This window comes from Harpia harpyja, chromosome 2, assembly GCF_026419915.1.
Source record: "Harpia harpyja isolate bHarHar1 chromosome 2, bHarHar1 primary haplotype, whole genome shotgun sequence".
NCBI lineage: Eukaryota > Metazoa > Chordata > Aves > Accipitriformes > Accipitridae > Harpia > Harpia harpyja.
In genome coordinates this window covers 43,078,198-43,102,653 of record NC_068941.1, presented here as the reverse complement: position 1 = coordinate 43,102,653, position 24,456 = coordinate 43,078,198, and the positions used below count along the sequence as shown (strand labels likewise).

Here is a 24,456-nt window from a genome sequence, read left to right as displayed (position 1 = left end):
CTCTGGCAAGTTCTTTAAAAGCATAAAAAATGTTAAGCAGCAGTAGCCACATCTGTACTGACTTTATTGATACACTTGTCTGGAACTTTTTTAATTAATCTTTGTTTGGGATATGTCCCTTCAGTCAAATTCGAACTAAAAAGAAAAAGAGAGAACTTAAATGGCTAGAGAAATTTCTTACAATCCCTATTTCTCCAAAAACTTAGATTTGGAAAAAGCAGGTTGATATGAAGGCTCTTTTCCTGGTAATACGCACAGATGCTGAAAACTTAACTTAATAGTACATGTTTAAACAAAAAGTAAAGTGACAGCCAGTGAAAAAATCCACTCACAAAGTTTATAAATTCCGATGGGACCCATCTGAAACATAAACTAATTCCTTAACTGTCTGTTCCCCTTAGTATTAATAATGGAGAAGAGAATATCTCCATTAGCTTGAATTACAGCAAACATATACATTTTATTATTTTGTACTTAGACTAGGCAAGGAGTCAGAAGTCAGAGCTTTGCCAGTGTCTCACTGCTTAACTCTGCAGAAGCCCTTAACTTCTCTCTGCTTCAACTTTTCCATCTGTATAGCGACTATGTTATGCCTTGTTTTGGAAAGCATAAATAGGAAACACTCCTGAGCTGTTTAATAGCATTTTAAAAGCCACTATCTGTTTTTCATTTCTCATCACAAGAACATATGATTCCCAAAAGTTCTAAAATTCAGGGGGCAGGGTATTTTAAAAAAACCCAAACCCCCAAAAAACCAAACATGAAAAATGGGAATTTCTTCAGTAAATTTGCATGCAGTGCACTAGAGGGCCCTCAGGAGTTAGAAATGGATGGAATGCACTTTTGGAAGGCACATACTTCACAGGACTTTTCATTACAGAATTTAAAATAGAAGTTGCTGGGGTTTTTTTTGTTTTGTTTTGGCTTTTTTTTTGTAACATGAGGTTCATGTAAGTTTATAGCAGTTCATATGCAAACCACCTCTCAGTACAGTTAACTTCCAAACAGTATTTAGCTTGCAATGAAATACCTAAATGTGAACCATACTTAAAACTGAAATATGTGCTAGAATACTTTGAGGTCGTCAGCTTTTACTAAGTTACTTTTATTAACCTAAGGAGTTTACCAGAACAAAGGATGTGTCAAGCTGAATAGGTAAGAGATTTTATATTTTTATAGCACTATATATACACAACATGCACTTATTCTATCTTTGTTTCTTTGCAAGGATATATAAGCCACTGTCATTTTATTTGAAAAACTATAGCTAGATCCTATCTATGGCTTCACAAGAGTGAAGAGAATTAATCATCTTTCATCTTTAATGGGTGTTTATGAATTATGTGAACTGTATTCATATTCAACTAGGGAAATTTGGCACTGGTAATATATTTTTATTAGTTAAATATGCACATATTTGCTAATACAGTTACTGGTGGTTAATATTGTATCATTTACAGCATTTTCATAACATGAGGATTAGTGAAGACTTTGTCTCATAAGAAAAAGATGATAATGATCTGGGTTTGACAAGCTTTTCTTCTAATGCTGGAATACAGCTAGCTGAGATTGCAAATTGAGCCTGTATTTCATGATTTTGGTGTTTAATTTGTACTGTAATAAGAAAGTGAAAGATGTATCCTGACAAATTTCTAGATGCATACTGTATCATCTAGAACTTCTATCTCAAAAATATAGAACCACAGATGCCATACGTGAGTAACAAAATGAAATACTATTTTCTTTTTGCAGTTTGCAAAGGAGGTACTTCAGATGTTTTAGACTACAAGTCAGTAAACTTTGCTTATGCAGCTGGCTCCATTCATTCTCTGAAGCCAATCATTTCCCCTGTGGTGGCTGATAAGAATTTAACGGCTTGAGAAGGTGGAGTGTCAGCATCCTTAGTGCTAAACACATTCCCAGGCATATCAGTAGCCTCTGTCCATCACCCATGCTGGAAGCTATTTGGAAAAGGAGAAATAGAAATCAGGGAGGGGAAATCATGCATCATCATCCTGGCTGGAATGTACAGAAGACTTTATGCTGTTTTCATCATGTGGATTCACTAGAGAAATGACCACCTTTGATCAGCCAAGTAAAATAAAAAACTTGTTTATTTGCTGCCTGTGCACCCCACGGGTGCTGAGGCTCTGGACTTGCAGGCGCCCAAGGACAAGGAGGAATCTGCTAGTGGGCACCGCATGTGTGATCTACCTGGGATTCCTCATCAGTCAAGTGGGTCATGTTTTACCCCAGCACAAAGGAGGACATCAAAAGATCAGTTCCAGAAGTCTCCAAGATGCAGCCCAAACTCCTCTTCTGGGCATCCCACTGGATGGCACCCTGTCACCACCCAATTTCCAGGAACCCCAGCTTGGTAGCAATGGGACCTTGCTGCCACCCAATGTAGTTTATATCACCCTGCGGTCCAAGCGCAGCAAGCCTGCCAATATCAGAGGAACAGTGAAGCCAAAGCGCAGGAAGAAACATGCAACCCCTTTGTCCTACGGGCAGCGCTTTCCAAAAGCCACTTTTATGAGCCGGGAAGAGGCCTTTGCCCAACAGCCAGGGAGGGCAACGCATGCCACAGGCACAATGGGAGCAGCAATAGCTCTGGAGGCAAGAAAGCATCAGCTGGATGAAGACAGGCATAAAGGAATGGCAGTCAGGGAGAGAGGTCACTGGAGACCTGGGGGGATTTCTGGAGCTATAAAGGCACAGCCCCAGCCTGAGGAAAGCAATATCAGGATTTACAGTGAGAGCTCTCCCTCTTGGCTGAGCAAAGACGACATCCTAAACATGCGCATGCTGGCAGATTCTCAGATAGAGAGCATCCAAGAAGTACCTTCTCACAAAGCAGCCCTGGTAGTATTTGCGAGAGGTCCCAGCACCACAGGAGCTGCTTGTAATCAGGGACGCTGTGGCATCGTCAAAAGACCCCTCGATATGAGCGAGGTGTTTGCCTTTCATTTGGATAGGATCTTGGGGCTAAACAGGAGCTTACCTTCTGTAAGCAGGAGATCGGAGTTCTTCCAAGGTAACACATTCCTATGGTTTTCAGCTTGCAGGTGGGGTGCTGAGGTTTCCTTCACCCTTCCTCATTAACCATGGGGCAGCAGCTACCACCTTTAACTCCTGTGAGCCTGAGAACTAACCCCATCATTACAGGGAAATAAAGCTGGTATCTGTGTGTAACTTCTGCAGCGCAATTATCCTGTCTGATGGACACAGTGCCCCAAAGTTTAGATCAAATACCACTGAGCTGCTGAGGGCAGTAACAGTTTCCCTTCCACAAGAGTCTGGAATGAGAAAAAGAGAGGGAGTTATCTGTAGATCGCATGACGTTGTACAGACTGCCTGAAGTGAAACTGGTGAAAAATTCTAGAATGCCCTGTGATTCAATGGATATTTCTGATTTTGTTTTTTTTAAGTTTTCTTATCTTTTAGAATTGACTTTAATAAAATATTGTTGAATGTGAGCACAAGAATTCATCTCTCAAACAGGCAGTAGGAAAGGGCTTTTGTATTTAGTCAGATAACCTACTCAGAGAGGTAGGGGACCTTCTTGCAAAAGCTTGATGGTAGTTTCATGGTACTAATACCTCTGGGAACTGAAAATTTTTTCAAAAGTGCATTCATCTCCCCCGGTAATTAAAAAAAAACTAAACAAACTACATTTCAGTGAATCCTGCTGTACCTTTTGAGGTTCGCTGCACACATGTATATATCATGCAAAGAAATATACACAGTAAATATCTCAATACACCTGTTGCATGATTGGTATAAATTTTTCAATTAGAAGTTTGATTTTTAACCTTTTGTGAAATTAAAGGTCGATTTCAGACACATTGTGAGTTAGAAGTCTACTTCTAACATTTCTATCTTGTTAAATATGTCTTCAGCTTAACTGCTGGTTTTGTACAGTTACAAATCACAATCCAAAAACACTACATTGCATTTTAATGAATCGTTGGTAAAGTGGCTAGCTATGTTTTTGCTGTTCATTTCTTGCTGCTGCAATTAGCTTATACCAAACACTTTTATATCAGTCTGTGTTTCTTAAAAAAAAAAAAAAAAGTAATGCAGGAATGACTTTCTAAATTTTGACAGCAGGAAGACAACCCAGTGATCTGCAATTTCTTCCTGCTTTGTAAACCTTCCCTCTGGCAGCCTGTACAACAATGTGAATGAATCTCTAGGAACAACAGTTTGGAGGCTTCTGAATATTATTCATACTTGCAGAGCATGGAAGATACATTATGCCTCATTTATTTTTTGGAACAAGATTTATTGCTATAGAGCTGTCATAAGGCATTAAGGTAGTTTGGCTGGAGGAACTCTGCACAGTGTGGCTGTGGGAGATGACAGACTGCAAGCCTCTGAAAACTGCTATTAGCCTAGTTGTGCATTGTGTTGCTCAGTGTCTGTCACCTTACAGTATGTTTTGGACTGTCTGGGACAGGGAGTGTCATTCTGCCCTCTTTAATTTTCTTTTCCTCATAACTGGCTATGTTCCTATAGCAAGAAGAGTGTTGCTAGGTGATGAGAAGAGAAATAACATTATTTTGGTCTCACTTCATTTTTTCCAGCTAAAGTGTGAACAGAGCATTTGGAACAGTTACTGTACCTTGTCTCTCTCCATTTCTTTAGCCTGGAAATATGCTGGAGCTCAGATGCCTAATATCTACTTGAGCTCATTACTATTTATATGCTTGTGTTTGGTATAATCTGGAAAACATCGGTGTTGAGAAAATGAGCAAAAATATATTCTTAAAAATAATAGGAACAGTCAGCTCATTTCTATAACCCATATGCATTTAAGTTAAGAGTAGGTGGGCACTGTAAAGTTTTTTTCAGGGTGGCTTGTGTGAATCATGGTTATTCATATGGGAAAGCAAGCAATGCAGGATTAGAGACTGTGCATGTGTGTATGAATGTACACAGTTTCTGGGCTGACATATCTCTCTCCACGACACATCCCTTTAGCTTGCCTCAGCTGTGATGTGATCTAACAAGACATGTTTGATGTAGCATTAAAATCTTAAAAAATGGGCTTTTCAAAACTGTCATTCATTTTGTCAAAAGCGGTTTCAAAGAACCGCTTAGTAAATCCCTGTACAGGTTCTGTTTCCCCTATTCCCACAAATCCCCCACTGTTTGTTTTTAGTTTTTTTTTTTTTAAAGTCTAGCAAAATACTGTATGCAAGTCCTCCGTCTGCTGCCCTTGCCTTCCCTAGTTAATTGTAAACCCTTTTAAAGTGTTAATGCGTTTTTTTTTATGGTTTAGCTTATTTTTCCATCATGGATGGAAAAATCAGGTATGATAACTCTCTCTCATATTTTACACAAAGAATTGGCTGAACGTAAAAAGCCTGGGGAGTACAGGTGGGCAAAGCCCTTCTGAGCTCCGTATTACAGTCTAAAAGAGCATGATTCTGGGCATACGCAAGCAGTCATTCATTATTCTCATTGCTACCTACAAGGTGTGAAAAATGTCAAGAGCTCCAAAACACCTATAAACAAAGAAGGATAAGCCTGTAAAACAACAAGAAATAATCATAAAACTGTGTCTATCATGGAGAAAATGGAGGCTGACCCTTGCATGTCTGAGTTTTGGGATGGTCACATTAATACCACAGGACTGAGAATCTTCATTATTTGTTCACCGTAACCTAAAGCACAGAAGAAACAGAAGTGACCTTGCTTGGTGTCACAGCCCTACCTTAATTAATTTGCACAGAAGCTAAGTAAAATGACTGCACGTATTGCCTCTAGCTTGGCAACAGCATTCACAAGGTAGGATGATGCCAGTGTGTGTTAGGGCTTGAGGTACAACCTGAGCAACATGGGCTGGAGCAGGCTTGCTTCTGTGTTGCAGCTGACAGCTGTAAGGATAGGACTCTGGCTCCTTGGATCATAGCAACAAGGCTGAGCTCTTTATTCAGCTTTTGGTACAAAATGTACAGCTATTGCTATGCAGTTTTGTTGCGCCACTTGCTGAGGGCCTGAACTACTACATGCTGACAACCACCCCTCTTCCCCCCTAGTTTTCTGGTATCATAAGTTTGGCTAAATATGTTTTATCCTGTACTGAGAAGAATAAGCACAGGTGTACTCAATTTGGTTGGGCTTTTTTTAGCTAAAGATTAAACCCACTATTTGCCCAGAACCACTTTTATTCCTAAAACATGCAAGAAACTCTTCCTTTGAGTAACACCTTTCATGGTTGGTTTAGTGCAAATAGATGAATGACATGATAGATAGCTCTGCTGGTTGTACTTGTCATTTTCCTTTACTGGCCTCTGCATGATGATAAACGGAGCCATAGGTTTTTCCATGTTATAACCTGCACTATCAGCCTGCCCTTGCCATCCCACCAAAAGTTATGCAAAAGCAGGCAAAGATATTTTGAATCTCTAATGTCAGGGCACAGAATAAGAAAAATCAAACACTGCCTTATGCATTCAGAATGCTCTAAAATGTTTCAATTTATCTGTCCTGTTTTCTGCCTAAAAACCCAAACAACTTACACCATGGTGTTGTACCTCTCAGAGGGGTACCAGAGGGTATATTTCCAATATTCTCTTGGGTAGAGAAGTTCATGTACAAGCAATAATGCAGTCCATAGTCTAGAAAGCAACTAATGCACGTTTCATGCATTCCTTAATTCTGACATCCATATGAGTGCAGGAAAGAAACCTTGCAAATAAGGTGCAGAGGGAAGAAAGAAAAATGCGTAACTTCTCCCTGCTTTGTCCCTTGTAATTTCCCTCAGAACTTAAACTCTAAAATTCAAGTAATGCTCTGTATGTCAGTCCCTCTCATCTGTCCACATTGAATTACCCTCTTCTGCTAATATATGGGCAACTGAACTGTTTCTTTCAAATGTGGCACTGGTAAGCTGTACTGCTTTGCAGTGAACAATGAGGAGTTTGAGAAAGGGCTTTAAGAGGTACTTAATGCCTTCTTTGCCTCAGTCTTTAATAGTGAGACCAGTTATCCTCAGGGTACGCTGCCCCCTGAGCTGGAAGGCAAGGACAAAGAGCAGAATATACCCCCCTTAATCCAGGAGGAAATAGTTAGTGACCTACTACACCATCTGGACACTCACAAATTTATGGGACCAGATGGCATCCATCCGAGAGTACTGAGGGAGCTGGTGGAGGTGCTTGCCAAGCCACTCTCCATCATCTATCAGTGATCCTGGTCAACAGGAGAGGTCCCAGAGGACTGGAGGCTTGCCAATGTGACGCCTATTTACAAGAAGGGTCAGAGGGAGGATCCGGGGAACTACAGGCCTGTCAGCCTGACCTCGGTACCAGGGAAGATTATGGAACAGTTCGTCTTGAGAGCACTCACATGGCAAGTCCAGGACAAACAGGGGATCAGGCCCAGTCAGCATGGGTTTACAAAAGGCAGATCCTGCTTGACCAACCTGATCTCCTTCTATGACCAGGTGACCCGCCTAATGGATGAGGGAAAGGCTGTGGATGTTGCCTACCTGGACTTCAGCAAGGCCTTTGACACTGTCTCTCATGGCATACTCCTTGAGAAGCTGGTGTCTCATGGCTTGGATAAGTGTGCTCTTCGCTGGGTAAAAAACTGGCTGGCTGGACGAGCCCAGAGGGTTGTGGTGAATGGAGTGAAATCCAGTTGGCGGTGGGTCACAAGTGGTGTTCCCCAGGGCTCAGTACTGGGGCCAGTTCTGTTTAATATCTTTATTAATGATCTGGATGAGGGGATGAAGTGCACCCTCAGTAAGGTTGCAGATGACACCAAGTTGGGAGGCAGGGTCGATCTGCTTGAGGGTAGGGAGGATCTACAGAGAGATCTGGACAGGCTGGATCGATGGGCCGAGGCCAATTGTATGAAGTTCAACAAGGCCAAGTGCCGGGTCCTGCACTTGGGTCACAGCAACCCCATGCAGCGCTACAGGCTTGGGGAAGAGTGGCTGGAAAGCTGCCCGGCAGAGAAAGACCTGGGGGTGCTGGTCGACAGCCGGCTGACTATGAGCCAGCAGTGTGCCCAGGTGGCCAAGGCGGCCAACAGCATCCTGGCCTGTATCAGAAATAGCGTGGCCAGCAGGAGCAGGGAGGTGATTGTTCCCCTGTACTGGGCACTGGTGAGGCCGCACCTCGAGTACTGTGTTCAGTTTTGGGCCCCTCACTACAGGAAAGACATTGAGGTGCTGGAGCATGTCCAGAGAAGGGCAACCAAGTTGGTGAGGGGCCTGGAGCACAAGTCTTATGAGGAGCGGCTGAGGGAACTGGGAACTGTTGTTTAGCCTGGAGAAAGGGAGGCTGAGGGGAGACCTTATCGCTCTCTACAACTACCTGAAGGGGGGTTGTAGTGAGGTGGGTGCTGGTCTCTTCTGTCAGGTGGCTGGAGATAGGACAAGTGGAAATGGCCTCAAGTTGCGGCAAGGGAGGTTTAAGTTGGATATTAGGAAAAATTTCTTTACTGAGAGGGTTGTCAGACATTGGAATAGGCTGCCCAGGGAAGTGGTTGAGTCACCATCCCTGGAGGTATTCAAAAAGCACGTAGACAAGGCACTCCAGAACATGGTTTAGTGGGCATGGATGATGTTTGGACTCGATGATCCTGAAGGTCTTTTCCTACCTAAATGATTCTATGATTCTAACTACCTCATGAAAGATTTGCTCTTTTTAGTGATGCTCTCATGTGCATGTTTGAAAATATTTTCTTTTGAGGGAGTTAGAAAAAATGCTGTAGATACAAATTAGAGCACAAGATGGAAGAGTAACATTTGCAAGAGCATCTTTGTGGTTAAGAAGCATACAGACTATTTTCAAAGTGATGTGGGGTGTGGATATCTAAGATGATGCCTATGTGGAGGAAGCCATGCAGTGATACATTACCTAACTGCACATACAGCAGTTTGAGTACCTTGAGGTAGTCTAGCCTCAGCAGCCTGAGGTTTTATCTGTGTTAGCTTATTCAACTTAGGATATCCTGAGCCAGTAGCTCCTAAGGGCCCAAGAATTTTTATAAATATTTTCATGTTTAAAAACTTATATGAATTACTAGGAAGCTGGTTCCAACACAAGTTTTGAAAAAATCTTTCCCATACAATTTTGCAGATCATTTTTAGGTAAGTAGATATATAGATCTAAAATGGCCAATTAAAATAAAATTAAGTCAATCAGCTTTGGGCAAGATTCAGTGCAATGCAGCTGCAGTAACAGAAAAGCAGTAGACCTTTGTGCTAATATATAAGCTGATTAGGAAAGAGGCACATGCAGAACACACTGGACTTATTCTGAAGTGTGCTCAACCTCCTCACTTTTGGCTGTATCAAACTGGAAGCTTCGATTTTTAGCCAGGCCTTACTTTTCACCGTTCATTTAACTTCGGCCCCATCCTCCTGAGGTTTGAATCAGAAGAGCTCCACTGATTTCAGTGGGGTCATGCCAATTCATGCAGCTATGAATCAGACCCCTTATCTGCTTTAATTCAGCATCTTCATGTTTTTCCTGCAAGTGTCAAAAATTTGAGTCACTGCTCTTTACTGAAGCTGCTCTTTCATATTCCTGTAATTCAATTTGTATTACAGTGTTGAAAGACTTTATTTTGGCTCATCTTTTCTGCTCCCATTTCCTCTGAAATGCAAACATTTCCTGTATTTAGCTTTGGTCTTTTAAAAATGTTTTTGTATCTTAATGGAAACTGGCAAGATATTATTCATATTTTTCAAGTGTTTATATTACTATTGTTTATCATGTCCCTTTTGGGCAGACAGGAGATGTTTGTTTTGTTAGAAGACCATTTATGTATTTGTTTTGTGGAAGAATACATGAATAGTTACATAAGCTGTTATTGGAGATATAAAAATAATAGATCAGACTTTGTCCTGAAGAAAGCTGTGACAATTCTCAATGCTTATATAGACTTTCTCCAACTGGCTTGGAAAAGAGGCTTAGCCAATAGTTGACCTGACTTGGTTAAAGTCATCTACAATGTAGGTGATGGAGCCAGAGCAAGAGAGATGGGGAAATGGCTAGGATTTCCCAAATTAGTTTCCTAAATACTTATTCAGGCACCTCAGTAGAAGAAGCCTGGTTTTCAGGAGCACTCGGCACTTTTTTTCATCCGAGGAAAGAGTGTGGAGCATGGTGATGATAAAGGTAGTACTGATCCTAGTGAGAGAGAGAGATTGATGTTCCTAACGGAAAGACACTTTCTGTGTTCCTAAGGAAACATTGGACAACTGGGAGGGAAGTTAAAGAGGTGGTGGAGCTGCACATTGGGTTGGCTTGAGAAGGACTACCTTGTATGTGCAAGCCATGGGAGAGAGAAGATTGAGTACATTCTGGTTTTGGAGAGGAGTTTTTCTCTTGGGCTTGATTGCATGTGGGGCCTATCATGCTCTGTTGGCAAATACAAGATCAGTTACTGCTAAGTATGGGCAAAGAATTTCTTACCTGTTGTTTTAGATCACTGAGCATCCTTTGAACAAGTTGCTCTTTGATTCAGCTGTATGGAGACCTGTTTTAAACAGTTCTTGCTGCTTACAGGTGGAGCATTCACATTAGCAGCTTTTACCTTGCTGTTGACACTGATACCAGTTTTCTATGTGCTATTCTCTGTCTGGTTTGCCTCTGGAGAAGGTGCCATGGATCTCATTGCCTTCATTCAAGGTTCTGAAAGCTTCTTTTCAGATGCATCTCTGGCTCCATGGGCATGTGGAAAACAAAGAGACAGTTTAGGCTGCATTTAACTATGTCATAAATTGTGCAATAGTGTGGGCTTTAGGTTCATTGACCTGCAAGTTGAATATAAATAAATTTAAATCTTTATACATGTTCCAATACTTGCTATTTAGTAAACAGCAGCTTTGCAGTTAAATGGTTCCTCCTCTCTGTACTGAAACATCATATTTTGGTCTTCTGTCTACACCCAAAAATATAAAGGATTTCTTTGTTCTAATGTGTGTACAAGCCACAGTCAGTCCTGGGTCCTTGACCATTTAAGGCAGTGGCAGCATTGCCTCAACAATGAAAAAGAGAGTTCTACTTTCCTAAGAAGATAGATAGGCCTGTTAGTTGATACTGGGTGAAATATATTTGTCAGTTCTTATACTGGGAAAACTCATTTTACATTCTTTGCTGAGGTTTCTTCCCACTAAGAAGTCTGAACACTTGAATTCACCAAAGCTAAGGCCCTTGACTTCATTTCAGGGAAGAGCAGAATATTCTTTACAGAGAAGAATTATAGAGTGTAGCCAAAAGAGCTGCTATACAAAACAGATCTCATGTTATACCTGGGTAAAGAAAAAATACTTGTCAAGGTGTTTATTCATGCTAAGCTCACACTCTGTAGTATCCTCATATATCATTTCAGAGCTGTGAAATCATACATTATAGGCCTAAAATACTAAAGATAACAAAATAAATCCACTTTGAGTATAGGATTTGTAATGTTTCTATGCCCATTATGCAGAAAAAATACTTTGACATAAGTTTTCAGCTCTTGTAAATCATCATCAGTTCACTGGAATCAGAGGGAAATTACATCCTTGATTCACAAAGGCATTGTAGGCTCTTAATCTACCTATAAACTTTTTAATAGTCTGATTTAGTATATGTTTTTGTACATTAATCTCTTGCTTCAAACAGAGAAAGCTTTCTGTACACTGAAGATGCTTATGATGTCTGTGCTTCTTCCATTCCTATGGTGGGTGGTTTTATATGTGGAATAAGGCCACATTAAATGAAGGCTGTCAAGTTATTAGCTCCTGGCCATTTTTCCTGCCACATCTGTAAAATGGTATAATTATTGATGCTTAGGCAATGTCTAAAGAATGATCAAGTAAGTCTGACAGTATTGCACTATACTAATGATCTGTTTTTCCTTTTTCAGATGGTCAAGCCTGTCCTGTTATTCTCTGGGATTCCTCACTGAGTCCAACAGATGATAATACCCATTCATCAGTGAGATTAACCTGGGGGCAATATCAGCAGCTATTGAAGCAGAAATGCTGGCAGAATGGTAAAGTTCCCAAAGCTGAGTGGGGCTGTACTGAAATCCATCATCATGAGTGGTCCAAGATGGCACTCTTTGATTTTCTTCTGCAGGTAAAACATTTACTGAATGCAAGTATCTGCCTCAAAAGTTACATGAGCACACATGTGACTCCTCGAAAAATCACTTTAGTTTATTTCCTTTTTTTAAATGGGAAAGAGATGTATTTGCATAGTTCAGTTTGAACTTGTTTCTGGTTGTTTCTTACGATTAAAATATCCAAAATGCAACTTATAATCAGGGAATGAGATCAGGAACTTAACTGACTCATTTTCTGAAAGAGAAAGCAAAGGCTTTTTGTCTTGAGACATCTTGTTTTACCTCACCTTGAGGCCAGCATACTGTTTCTCCTTGACTCCTTTCTCCAAACATAGTTCTTGACTATGTTCACAACTGTAAAACACCGTTTTTTACTGTGTGGTCCTTCCTGCACCTCCCCAGCCCCCAGGGTTGATTTAAGTGGTTTCGCTCAGCTGAAATCTGGATCAAGATAACAGTTGTAGTGGCTAATTTCTCCTTCTTTTTAAAAATCTAGCCAGCAACTTAGTAAGGAAAGAACAGAGCAGGAGCTGATGAATGATATGGCTGCTGTTCTTCAATTAGGTATTGCACATAATCATCAGCTCTCCAAATAACACCAAACTAGGGCTCTGCCCAGTGGTGTCATAATGTGTGGCTACAGTTACAGCAATTATGTAGTAGAATATTAATACACATAGTATATTAATAAGGGTGAACTGAACCACCTGTCTGGAAGCTAATTTTATGGCTTCCTGAGATATGGCACTACTTCCAATTGTCCTTGTCTGCCAGACAGGTCCAGGTGACTGAGCCTCCTGTAGCACTTACTGGTTTATTTAAAGCTGCAGCAAGCACTAGCTTTATGCGCTGTGTTTGGTTGTTCATATAATTCAGTTTTTTATGGAGTTACATTTCTTGAAATATAAAAATCATGACTTGGCTTATGCATAGCCTATCCCTGTCCTTCGCAGTCCTGTTCCAGGATAAATGGATGTTTCCAATTTTTTTTGAGTTACATTTTTGCAGACTTGTTATGTTAAACAGAGCATTCAATTCTTCTCTTAAAATAGTCACTTGTCTAAGGACTCCATCTTTAGTCCCAGTATGTGCAAGTCATTCTTAGAAACTGGTATAAGGTCATACGTGGATTATTCTGATCCTAAACATAGTAATGGCCCTATAGGAATAGTACAGATTGTGTCAGAGTTAATGTTTTCATACCATTGTCTTCTTGTTGAACAGTTTAAAAATTCTTATGAGTTCTGTGTTGATTTCTAATTTTAAGGTCTTATAAGACAAGTTTTTAATCTTCATAATAGAACTCCTATTATCCAGAAGGAGCAGTCAGTTAAAATAAGATAAAACAGGATTGAACTGTACCAACAGGATTGAATTTTACATGACAAAGAAATTACTCTTATAATAGTGGCTGGTATCAGAGTGATTTAAACCTCCAGTTGCCTACCAGACAAGAATGTGCATACCAGAAAGTGAGTGAAAGTGGGTCTTATGGTTCTTAAAGATTAAAATTTTATCTGGCTGCGCTCAGACTTAACTTTAAAGTTTATCAGCAGTAGAACATGAAGACTATAAAACAAAAAATGCCAAGAAGGGGTTCTAAGTTTAAAAAAAATGAATCTGTGCTTCATGAGTCATTCAGAAATAAAGAATAATGGTGAAAAGTATTCTCTATTAAACATACTTCCCTCAGAAGAATGGGTTTGGTGCCCATAATAGATGTTCCTAATCTCTGGTTTCAAATGCTATAAAACATAGGAGCAGGCTGAAAAATGCTTGTAGCTGACCTTCACTTGCCTTCTGCAAGAACTCAAGTAAAACAAGGACATTAAATGTAAAATGTCATCTTTAATTTTGGGGGTTTGGACCTCTCATGTACATAAATATATGACAAAACCCAGTACTAAACTATTAAGTTTGCAGCATCAATTCCAGAATGTCCCATCATTCTGTCTTAACACTGGAATATTGCAAGATATTATGAAGAGGTTGTCTGTAAGAACATGAACTCATCTATTTAATGCATGTAATAAAGTGTGGTGCAGGATGAATTAGGGCTATACATCAAAGGAGTCTGTCTAGAAGGACTCTGCTTCACTTTCTGGCAAAGCCTTTGGATGAGTTGAATGGGAGATCCCATGAGCTAGAAGACTGCAAGCAAGAGGGGCTGTAGGGCCTGCAGATGCTCAATGCTGCTCATGAGAAGAGAAAGAGGAAGAGAAATCTGTTCCTTTCCTCAGAATTTTCACGGCTGAAAACAAACACTGCCACCAAGACTGGTGGCAGCAGTACTACATAAGAAAAAACAAAACGACTCTGAGACTTTCATTTGATGAACAAAATTAGGAGGCCTTTTCAACATGCAACATAGTTCTACATTGGGAAAAGAGTCCTAACAGTTCATTTCACTGGGGTGTCACAAAAATAAAATTGTAATTTTAGAAGGCTTATGTGAACATTAATGCTTTTATGCTTAGAGCAGTTTGAAGAGTTAACAGTGTACAACAAACAAGGACAGAAAAAATTATTTACCTTTGATAAACTACTCATTAAGCCTTAGATGCACCAGACCAGACTTCCACTTTGTAAGCACCTGTCAGCAGGAGCAGGGCTGCTCCCTGGGGAGACGAGCTGGAGCCAAGGGCAGCCCCATGGCAGGCAGAACAGGCAGGGCCAGCAGCAGGAGAGGCAGCCCAGCAGGAAGGATGGTGAAAGCCACGGGTCCCATCGATAGCCCAGCAGGCATCCGGCACAGACAAGGCAGCAAGCCAGCTCAAAGGCCAATGAGAAGGAACCCCAAGCAGCAATCCAGAGGCATCAGGTAGCAGGACAAGCAACAGATACATTCCCCACACCCTCAAAAGGGCTCAAAAGAGGGCTAAGGTGCCAGGCCTGAGCTTAAATGGGGCTCCTGGGCCCACAGGCAGAGGGGGTGTGTGTGGAGGTCCCAGGTGAGGCTGCTTAGGGCAATTAAGGCCTATTTCTGCACTCAGGACCCTGGCAATGTTGTCCATTTACTCTCATCTAGTCAACAGGGGTAGAAGCACATTCAAGGAGTGATTTATCCTTCCTGTATTAGACGGTTATCCTAAAATGGCATCCTTTGCTCTGGGGATGCCTCGTTCTTGTCATTGTTTATGAAAGGGAACATAAATGACTAAGTCAGAAGTGATGCTTAACATTTACACCACGAAAGTTAGACCACATGTATTCCTTCTAGCTAAGTGCTGTGTGATGAATAAGAGAGGGTTCGCATAGGAAAAAATAGCCTAGACCATCATGTCATTAAAGTATACACCACAGTGCAACTCAGGGAGGCTGCTCTGTGATTATAAACGCACTCTTGTATTTTGTAGCTTTTGATGGTTTGCTGTGCCCCTTACTAATCTTCTCAATTATTTTGCGTAATATTAGTCTAATAGGTCCCACAAAATGGAGACCCTCTGTGTGTGTCAGGCTGTGCTATTTCTATTGTTCTCCAGCAGAGAAAATGTAAAAAACCTACAGCCTTCTGAAAAATATGGAATTATATTCACCATCTTGTTATTCCAGTTACACAGTTGTATTGTTCTATTATTTTCAAAGAATTTCTACTGACATAACGAATCATGGCTATAAAATGGATAAAATACACAGTCTGAGAAATTGCTTCTATCAGTACGTGAAGTATGGGGACCAGGTCTTCAATGCCATTCACTGCTGACTTTAATTATACTTGTCCTGAGCTTGCTTTCCTGTCAGCTGTGTTAGTGAATGATGTCTTAGAGTGACGATGTGCCCCAAATACTTTGATATTGCTTTCACTTGGCACTCTCCTGTACTTCGTTTTAGATCTATAATCGACTAGACAGAAACTGCTGTGGATTCAAACCTCTCAAGGAGGATTCCTGCATGCAGCAAGGACTGAAGCCGAAATGCAGTGATCAGGATGCTGTTGACCTGACACACATAGTTCAGAGAAGGCGTGACCGAAGGCACTTGGCCTTTATAGACAATAAGGGTTTCTTTGACAGAAACGAGGACAATCTTGACTTCAAAATACTACAAGGAATCAATGAGTAAGTTTTAAGTTATTAATTTTGTAAAAAGATAGATAGTTTCTTCCCAGTTTGAGCATGAGACACCGAGTTACTGGAATAGATATCATCGGCCTAAGACATTTACAGGATGTGTCTAAAAATGTTTGAGTAATCCCACTGCTGTAAAAGATGCAATTAACATGCATATGGTTAGGCATGCATGGACTTCCTTTGCTGAGTTGCAGTCTATATTCATAGAATTGATTGCTAAGCCACAACATAAATATTGCAATTCAGAGTTATGGCAAAATTGATGAGTTTCTTTGTGCTTTTCCAGATTCCCTGAATCTGCAGTTTCAGTGCTGAGGAGCCAGCGTTTACGTGAGAAGTTGCTTCAGTCTTTGTTCCTTGACAAAATATACTGGGAGAGCCAAGGAGGCAGAAAAGGAATTGAAAAGCTTATTGATGTAATAGAAAGGAGGTCCAAAATTCTTCTTACTTACATAAATGCACATGGAGCCAAAGTATTGCCCATGAATGAATGAAGCAGTCTTGTTTCTATCTGAGAGATAGTCTTCAAAAAATATGTATGAGGCAAAAACTGACAGTAAAATTGATTTAATTCATAATAAAATACTTCAGGCTTATTTAATTTTTATTTTTTCCCAACTTTCAAGTTTATTTTTAAATAAGAAATCTTACATGGTTTAAAAGCAACATTTAAATGTCAGCTGCAGCTCAACACAGTGCAGTCTATTCTATGTCACCAGTGAAATGAAATGAAAAACAACCAAATGGTACAATAAATAATGTAGTAATGTGTAGGTACCATGAACACTCCTTCTGTTAAACTGTTTGAAAATTAGCAACAGGATTTTCAGTACATTAGGCTGGATTACTCTTACTTCCCTCACTGAAGTCAGTAAAAACTTTATTGCAAATTTAAATGGGAACAGAGATTTGTAAGCACTTAATACATTGATGAAAACTGTCATCGCATCTACCTGTTGAAACATATCTACCATGGGAATTTGTTTTGTTGCTTATGAATACTAAAAGGCCGCCATTTCTAAGGGCTTCTTTTGGTTCATTTTATTTTGATCTTTTGAAATCTGAGGACTAAATTCAGCTCTTTTAAATGCAGAGGTGTTTGTACTGGACATGAGGGAAATTTAAAAACAGAGTGAGGAGAACATGGGTTTAACATAATAATTAATTTGACAAATCCAGTTTCCACCTCTCCAGTATGGAGTACAATTCGTCATGAGTCACTTGTTACAATGTACTATTTTCAGTACAGCTTGTTTTGATGTGTGGGTGGATGATCTGATACTTTCTGTCTATTGGTTAACTCGGTGTTACTCACAGAATTGTCCTTTATTACCACTTTTTAAAAAAGAAATTCAGCTTTAGCTTTGTATGAATATGCTGCTAAATAAGTGAACATGTTTTGGTTTTGCAATATGCTTGACAATATTTTTTTAGAATATTATCAAAAAGCAGACCTACTAAGGACGTGAGTGTTGTCAAACTCGGCACAGAAGATGTTTGTGCTGCGTGCTTAGCTCTAGCCAGCAATTCAGGCTCTGGTTTTCCATTAAGATTGACCACTGTGGGGTGATGATTCTAGCTGATGGCTCGCCCCAAGTATTCCCACAGGTAAGGTTGTTAGAGAAGGTTGAATATGCACTTTGGATTCTTAACCTTCATCTGCTCCAGAAATAAAATATCAACTGATATAGTCTATCATGACATATACCTTCTACCTATCTGTTTAGAAAGACTCTTACTATCTTTCCAGAGAAATATCTATTATCTTCTTGCCATGAGATAATGGCAGAAGTTGAATACTTTCATAGCTACTCATGTCTTTATGTATAGTAAAAAAATATAGAGTGTATAAGATTTTAAAATATTTTTGAAAGTGCTTGTGTAATGGTATGAGAAGCTAAAATGTTTCATGTTGATGTTAATGTGGATGGGTGAATTTAATGTTTTAAATAACTACAATTCCACTGCAGCTAAAACAGATTTTCTTTCTTAGTATCAGAACAGCTATTAACAATAATTGCATTACTGGAAGAAATAGATCTAGTTATAGGCAGAGTTAAAGATACATAGTAAAATTTTAAGAGCTTGGCCATCTAAATAATCTTTTATTTTATTCTGTCAGCAAAGGGCAGACAAATTTGTAAAAACTTCCTAGAACTTAACTATTGCCTTGAGAGGACACATTTTAGGGTGCCTTGGACTTTTTAATAGCACCAAAGTGGAATTTTACAGGATTTTCATATTATCCCTTTCTTAAAATGTTGTAAATTATTAGCTGGGTAATTTCTATCACAGAAACAAAAATATTACTGTAGCTTGCACTGTGAACAGAGCCTAGAGAAAGAAATAATCCTCTGGATCCATTTCACATGGAATTCCTGTTGCAGTAAATTCCACTCCTTGATGACCATTATGATCAATTTGTCTCATTTTCTAGCCTATCTCACAGTTTTCTTCCTGCTAGATACCTGTTCAAATGGATTATCACACACTGCTGTGAGTGAGAGAAAGGCATGACTCTCAGCTGCACTGAACTTAGAAGAGGGCCAAGTGGAGATACAAGAGTGTACCTGATCATGAACAAAAGTCCCATAAGAACTCTGTCTTCTAGCTTCTCCTCTTCTGTCTTTAGACTGCACATCCTGATGCCAAGTCATTTCCCCACATTGCCCAGTTGTATTTTTTTCCAGAATTGACTCATTTCCCAAGAAGAGAAAGAAATCAGAAGTCAGGATTTTTTTATCTTTCCAGGTTAGGTCATTTATTTTTATGGTGATAACTTGGTGCATTCTTCTCCATTTCTTCTGGACATGGACTAGTGTTTCCTTGAGCATGATGCATGCTTTTTTATTTGCCTGGCAGTTCAGTGCCAGCTCTTAAAGGAGCAATGTATTTGCCAACTAGTAAGTAATTGCCCTGAAGCTGACCTGGAGCACTGTGTCTCAGTAGTCCTGAGTTTAGGAGGTCCAAGTAGTCATGATGCTGTGCAGTACTTAAAAATTTGACCAAGCATGAAAAGCATAACTGTAAAGAGCAGATTTTCTGGAGACAAATCCTGCAGATGAATGCCCTTAGGAAATGAATGCTGTTTTTTACTAGACATTTTTGATGGCAGAGGCATACAGATGAAGTTGTCATTAGAGCTAATCTGCATGGTGAAACAATAGTTAGATTTACATAGAAAGTGCAAGGGGAAGAATAGGTGTATCTCCCCGTGCTGTCCAGTATGGACCAGACAGGCACATGAAGGCACTGTCTTCTCACAACTGCTGCAGGGACCAGTGAGTCCAGAGCGAATGGCCAAGGCAGACTGAGCTGTGCCATTGCTGCACACATTACACTTTCGAAGGGCAAAGAAACAATTCTTTCTCTGAAAGTCTGAATTTGGGTCTAGGGCAAGGTGTTCTGCAGCCTGCTCTCACCTTGCAATGGTGCCTTAGCATTGCACTGCGCGTAGCTGGAGGCCTTGCTTTCTATGCTGTGTTAACATGCCATATTTCTTATGTGTACAAACACTCTCATAGGCTTCAGGGAAGTCAGGAGAGGCTTTATGAGCTTGAGCAGTGGGACTGGACTGTAAATTGCTTCTAATTCTCTAATGTTGATAACAAACTCTGGAAGATGCCTTTTCTCCATAATGTTTATCCTGTTGCTGTGGAGCTTGGTACTTGAATCCAGTATTGTTAATCATACAAAGTATGATTGCGGTAGTGCTTATGAGTACATACTAGCCCAGTTCTAGAGTTTTTTTACAAAAATGAGGAATTCTGTATTTTTGAGTGCATTTGCATAAATGCTCCAGTAAAAAATACAAAAGAAGCACTTTGCAGAACTTGTTTATTCACTGCTAGTACATTCAATATATCTGCTCTCCCTTCAGTAACAGGAGTAAAGTTTATTCGGAAATCAGTCCACTTCCTTTTAAGACAGCATGACGTTGGACTGACTGACATTCCTGCACTGGAGCCTAAGTAATATTAACCAATAGGAAAAAACCCAAAGAAGACTTACTCTACCTATGGTGGTGATGGACAGAAAGCCAAGAAACTGTGTTTTAGTCATCTTTGCTGGGCTGTCTTCCATTTATGGGCATATGGGATCAGACAAAGATTCATGTTGCACATTACTCAGAAGGGCGTAACCAACGGCAACAGTCCAAAACCTGTGGGTGGGAAAAGACGATTATGTCATTCTTGAATCTGCCTGAAAGGCAGAACCACATGAAATGGAATTACTAAGAAAGTCAAGAGAGTTTGGTGATTTCATAACATTGGAAGACAGAGTTAAAAATAAATAGCACAGGCACAGATGCCTTAAAAATCCTCGGGAGCCTGCCAGCAAGTTAATAATCTTAAATGTTTCAGAAGCTGAGGACATGAAAACTTTTGTGGAGCACTGTGAGAGCAGTTTCCTTCTTTTTTTGTGGGTGTATTCTATAATGCACTATATTAAAGAAAGATAAATTCCATGGTTTCAAATGAGCAAATACAGATTTAGGGTACATTAAGGGACAAGCTTCCAGTAGCAATTCTGGGAACACTTTCATGCATGTGTGAGTATGCGAACACAAACATACATGTATATGTATATATACTTTGGCTTGTTTCTATAAAATGGTCACTTTGGCTAATAAAGAGTTGTTTATACAATTTGCTGTTTACATGTAGAATTGTATTTGTGAGTATAAGTCCAATTTCGGGTATACACAAGTTGAAGTTTAAACAAAACTTTATTATGGATGAAACTTTTGTTCTCAAAGGATTAACTCTTCCCTTGCTAACACATTTATATAATCTTAAAAGTTTTCTACTTACAATTGTAGAGAAAAACAGCAATATGTTTGTATCTATCTGAGCTAAACTGCCAGTGATATCAACTCAGATGTTTTTATTGAGTTTTATATTAGATATTGAATTTCCATTTTCTTTTGGAATTTGTGCATTTTAAAAGTCAATTTATTTGTCCTTTTATTAGTAACAGTAAAAGTGTTATCACAAGTAATGAATTGTTTGAATATCTGCTGCTATTGTCATATAATGTCCAGGAATATATAAAATAAAATAATATCTTAATCAGATTTTCAGGTCTGATCTCTGAGTTGCAATAACAAAACCGAACAGGCTGCCCAGAGAATTGGTTAAGTCACCATCCCTGCAGGTATTTAAAAGACATGTAGATGTGGTGCTTAGGGACATGGTTTAGTGGTGGACTTGGCAGTGCTGGGTTAATGGTTGGATTTGATGATCTTAAAGGTTTTTTCCAACCTAAACGATTCTGTGATTCTATGATTAGATAGTGTTTAGAAAGAAGTATGGCCTTGAAACTGCTTCTTCAGAGAAACAATGCAAACCAGACTATGAAGCTCTTCCTGTGGAAATATTTTCTAGCTGTTTACTCACGAGACTTGTAACTCTTTCTTACTAAGCTGATTCACTGTAGCTATGGAGCTTCTGGTTACTGCAGCGTTAGTATTCACTGCCTTCTTTAGCCATTCTGACAATGCCTACTTACACAAACATTGAGCAGAAAAGGCCATGCCCATTTATGATGACAGAACAGAAGCAGTGACTGATGACTGGTAAACTTTATAATAGACCATGAGCAAGTACAGGAATAGGAGAAAGACACTGAACTCTACATAGAATAGAGACTCACACAGAGTTAAAGTAGCCTGAGAACTTTTGGTCTCTGAAGCTTACATTTTTTCCATGATCCAAGAGAGACTAATAGGAAACACAAAGATGTTTGAACATTTTTAAACATTCTCTTTCCCACACAAAGTAATTTGATTTGTTTTATTAAAAACATTATTTATTTTTGCACATTGCTGCATACTTCAGGCTAAATTCTCTCAGATGATACATTTGTGTAAATTCATTGCAATTCCACTGAATTATCCCGTTTCCAGATAAAAAACTTTAAGTCAGTTAGTTAGGTTAATCCATATTTTCAGAGGTTGGAGAACTGAACTCTGAGGTCAAAAGGAGACCTTAGGAGAGTGACAAACAAGTAAGAAGAGAGTTGCCTGAGATATAGCACGGGTTTAGAACTTGGCACGCAAGTTCTCTAAACAAATATCTGTGGGGTCCAAGCAGGATCTACAAGTTTTTTTTGAAGTCTATCAACCTGTTCCACCTGTATTTCTGCGGGAAGCCTTCACCTAGCCAAATACAAACATTTGAAATAAGAAATAAAATAAGCAGTGCAGAAGTATCTTCTTTTATGTCTCATGAATTATAGGAACTGTATTTCAAAATTACATTATTAAAAAAATAATTTTCCATGGTACAGGAAGAATGCTTTATTTGTGGATTGAAATCTGATTAGAAGATGGCTAGCAAAGGGTAGAGCTTCTCAGAATGGAAGAAAGTCAAGCAATGGGGCCCTCCAATGATCAGTGCTGGGACTGATTTTATTCATCATCTTCATCACTGACATAGAGAAGGCGGTGAACAGTGAAATTTCCAAGGATGCAAATGATACTAAGCTCTTTTGCACATTCATACGACAGACTAATAGTGAAGAACTCTAGAAGAACCTCATGAAACTGAGTAGGTCAAACCTGGCAGATGAGCTTTGGTGTGGATTAATGTAAAGGCTTTACCTTGTCACTACTTAAAACACTGGAGAGGTTTTAAATCTTGGACTGTGTGTGCAGCCTGGTCTCCACATCTCAAGAAGTATGAGCTGAAGTTAGAGTCAGTAGAGAGAAGAGCAACTGAAGTGATCAATGTGCTGAAACCACTGTCTTGGAAGGAGAGATTTCTTCAGTTTGAAGATGAGAAAGCTGGTAATTTAGGTTTACAAAATCAGGAAGATGATGGATGAGGTTAAAGCAGAAAGTGTTAATCAGCAAATCCTGCAATACCAGAGGTGTGGAGCACCCAGTGAAACTGGTATCTCTTTTAAGAAGATAAAAGAAAGTTCTTCACACAGCAGGTATTGAGTTTCTGGACCTTGCTGCCATGAGGGACTGTCGAAACTGATAGTATCAGGAGATTGAAAGGGCGTTAGACAAATTCAAGAACAGCAAGTTTATATATGTACTTTATAAAGAATTGGGCAAGCTTTCATCCCCTACATTCCTAATACAACAGTTCTGGATGCTGGGGAATATAGGGGAAAGGGGCCACAGATATTGCACCAAGCTCATGTGCTCACCTCACATTGCTACAATCTAAAATGTACTACTGGGCTAGGTGGCCCACTGGTGGGACCCAGAAGGGAATTCCACATATTCTTTTATTTGAAGGCTATTCAACCAGCTGCAATGTTGTAAGCTGTTCAGGCCTTTTCCCTGTTTATAAGAATATATAAAATTATCTTTATTTGCAAGGATGGAGATGCTTGGGTGTTGTGAGACTGCTTTGTCTTCAATGAAAGAAAAGAAAGAAAGCAGATGGCAACCTTCTAATGCCTAAGGATGGTTTTCCAAAAGCAGTTCCATTGCTTTTGTTCTTTTGGAAAAGATTAAATGCACACAAAACACAGAAATTTTTTTTCCCAACTGTGATGCATTGTTCTATCTGTATTTGGCACTGGGTATACCAATGCCATTACTTAATTGAATCAGATCTTGAAATAAGTTGCTTTCTCTAGAAATTAGTTCAGTTCCAGTAGTTATTTCATTTTTAGCCTTCTGCAGTACATTTACTTCTTATTTAATCATTTGGTTTCAGCATTGACTGTTCAGGAACATTATCTGTATTTCCTTCAATGGAAAAGCTGGCATGGCATTCCATGGAGGTCTGTTAAGCTGCACAAGCACGCCTTATCAGAGGTATTCTTCAGCTAGCTATGCAAAACACTTTGAGATTTGGATGGAATTTATTAACTGTTAAGGAAAATAGCACCAGTGTGAAAGCCAGCCTTATGAAGTGTGAGAACTATGTCTGACAGATGGTAAAAGCTGGCAGTCCAGCGAGTTGCTTTGCTCTGGGAATTCTGAAACAACTGCAGGTCATACATCTTAATTTTCAGATATACGTGGATATATCACACACCTAAGACAGGGTCTTTTCTGGTCACCTATTTTTTTTCCTACCTCAGGTCTCCTGAAAAAGAAATATGCAGTCAAAAAGTTAAAGTGAGAACTGACGGAAGCATACTCTGAGGGCAGCTGTGGCATAGCTGCAGTAAACTGGTGATACTCAAACAGAAGCTAGAGCTGCCTTATAAAAGCATCATGGTGAAGGAAGATAAAAGGATTTGCCCTGTTAAATATGGCAAGACCTAGCTTTAAAAATCCTCACTGTGTGAAGAAAGCATCTGAGGCTCTTTATCTTAGATAGGATGCTCAGACCCA

At 39.6% G+C, this 24,456-nt stretch overlaps 1 protein-coding gene across 2 annotated transcripts; it reads left to right on the top strand.

Annotated features, from left to right (window-relative positions):
- The first annotated feature begins 932 nt into the window (after window positions 1–932).
- On the top strand, window positions 933–21,228 carry GASK1B (golgi associated kinase 1B). Of its 2 annotated transcripts, XM_052778108.1 has the most exons (6): window positions 933–1,155; window positions 1,753–3,037; window positions 11,881–12,095; window positions 15,913–16,139; window positions 16,438–16,567; window positions 18,616–21,228. In XM_052778108.1, exons 2-6 carry the CDS (start codon window positions 2,041–2,043, stop codon window positions 18,649–18,651), a joined length of 1,605 nt encoding a protein of 534 aa, XP_052634068.1. In that variant the 5' UTR covers window positions 933–1,155; window positions 1,753–2,040; the 3' UTR covers window positions 18,652–21,228. The 2 variants fall into 2 exon arrangements, with proteins under 2 accessions (XP_052634068.1, XP_052634060.1); XM_052778100.1 differs by having other exon boundaries at window positions 934–1,155; window positions 16,438–21,228.
- Window positions 21,229–24,456: the final 3,228 nt, after the last annotated feature.

Excerpts from the sequence above, each read along its gene's own strand:
- GASK1B (XM_052778100.1), top strand. The coding sequence starts at position 2,041 with ATGCTGTTTTCATCATGTGGATTCACTAGAGAAATGACCACCTTTGAT. Across the intron at positions 3,038-11,880 it reads GAGATCGGAGTTCTTCCAAG|ATGGTCAAGCCTGTCCTGTT; the intron begins GTAACACATTCC and ends TTCCTTTTTCAG. Across the intron at positions 12,096-15,912 it reads TCTTTGATTTTCTTCTGCAG|ATCTATAATCGACTAGACAG; the intron begins GTAAAACATTTA and ends ACTTCGTTTTAG.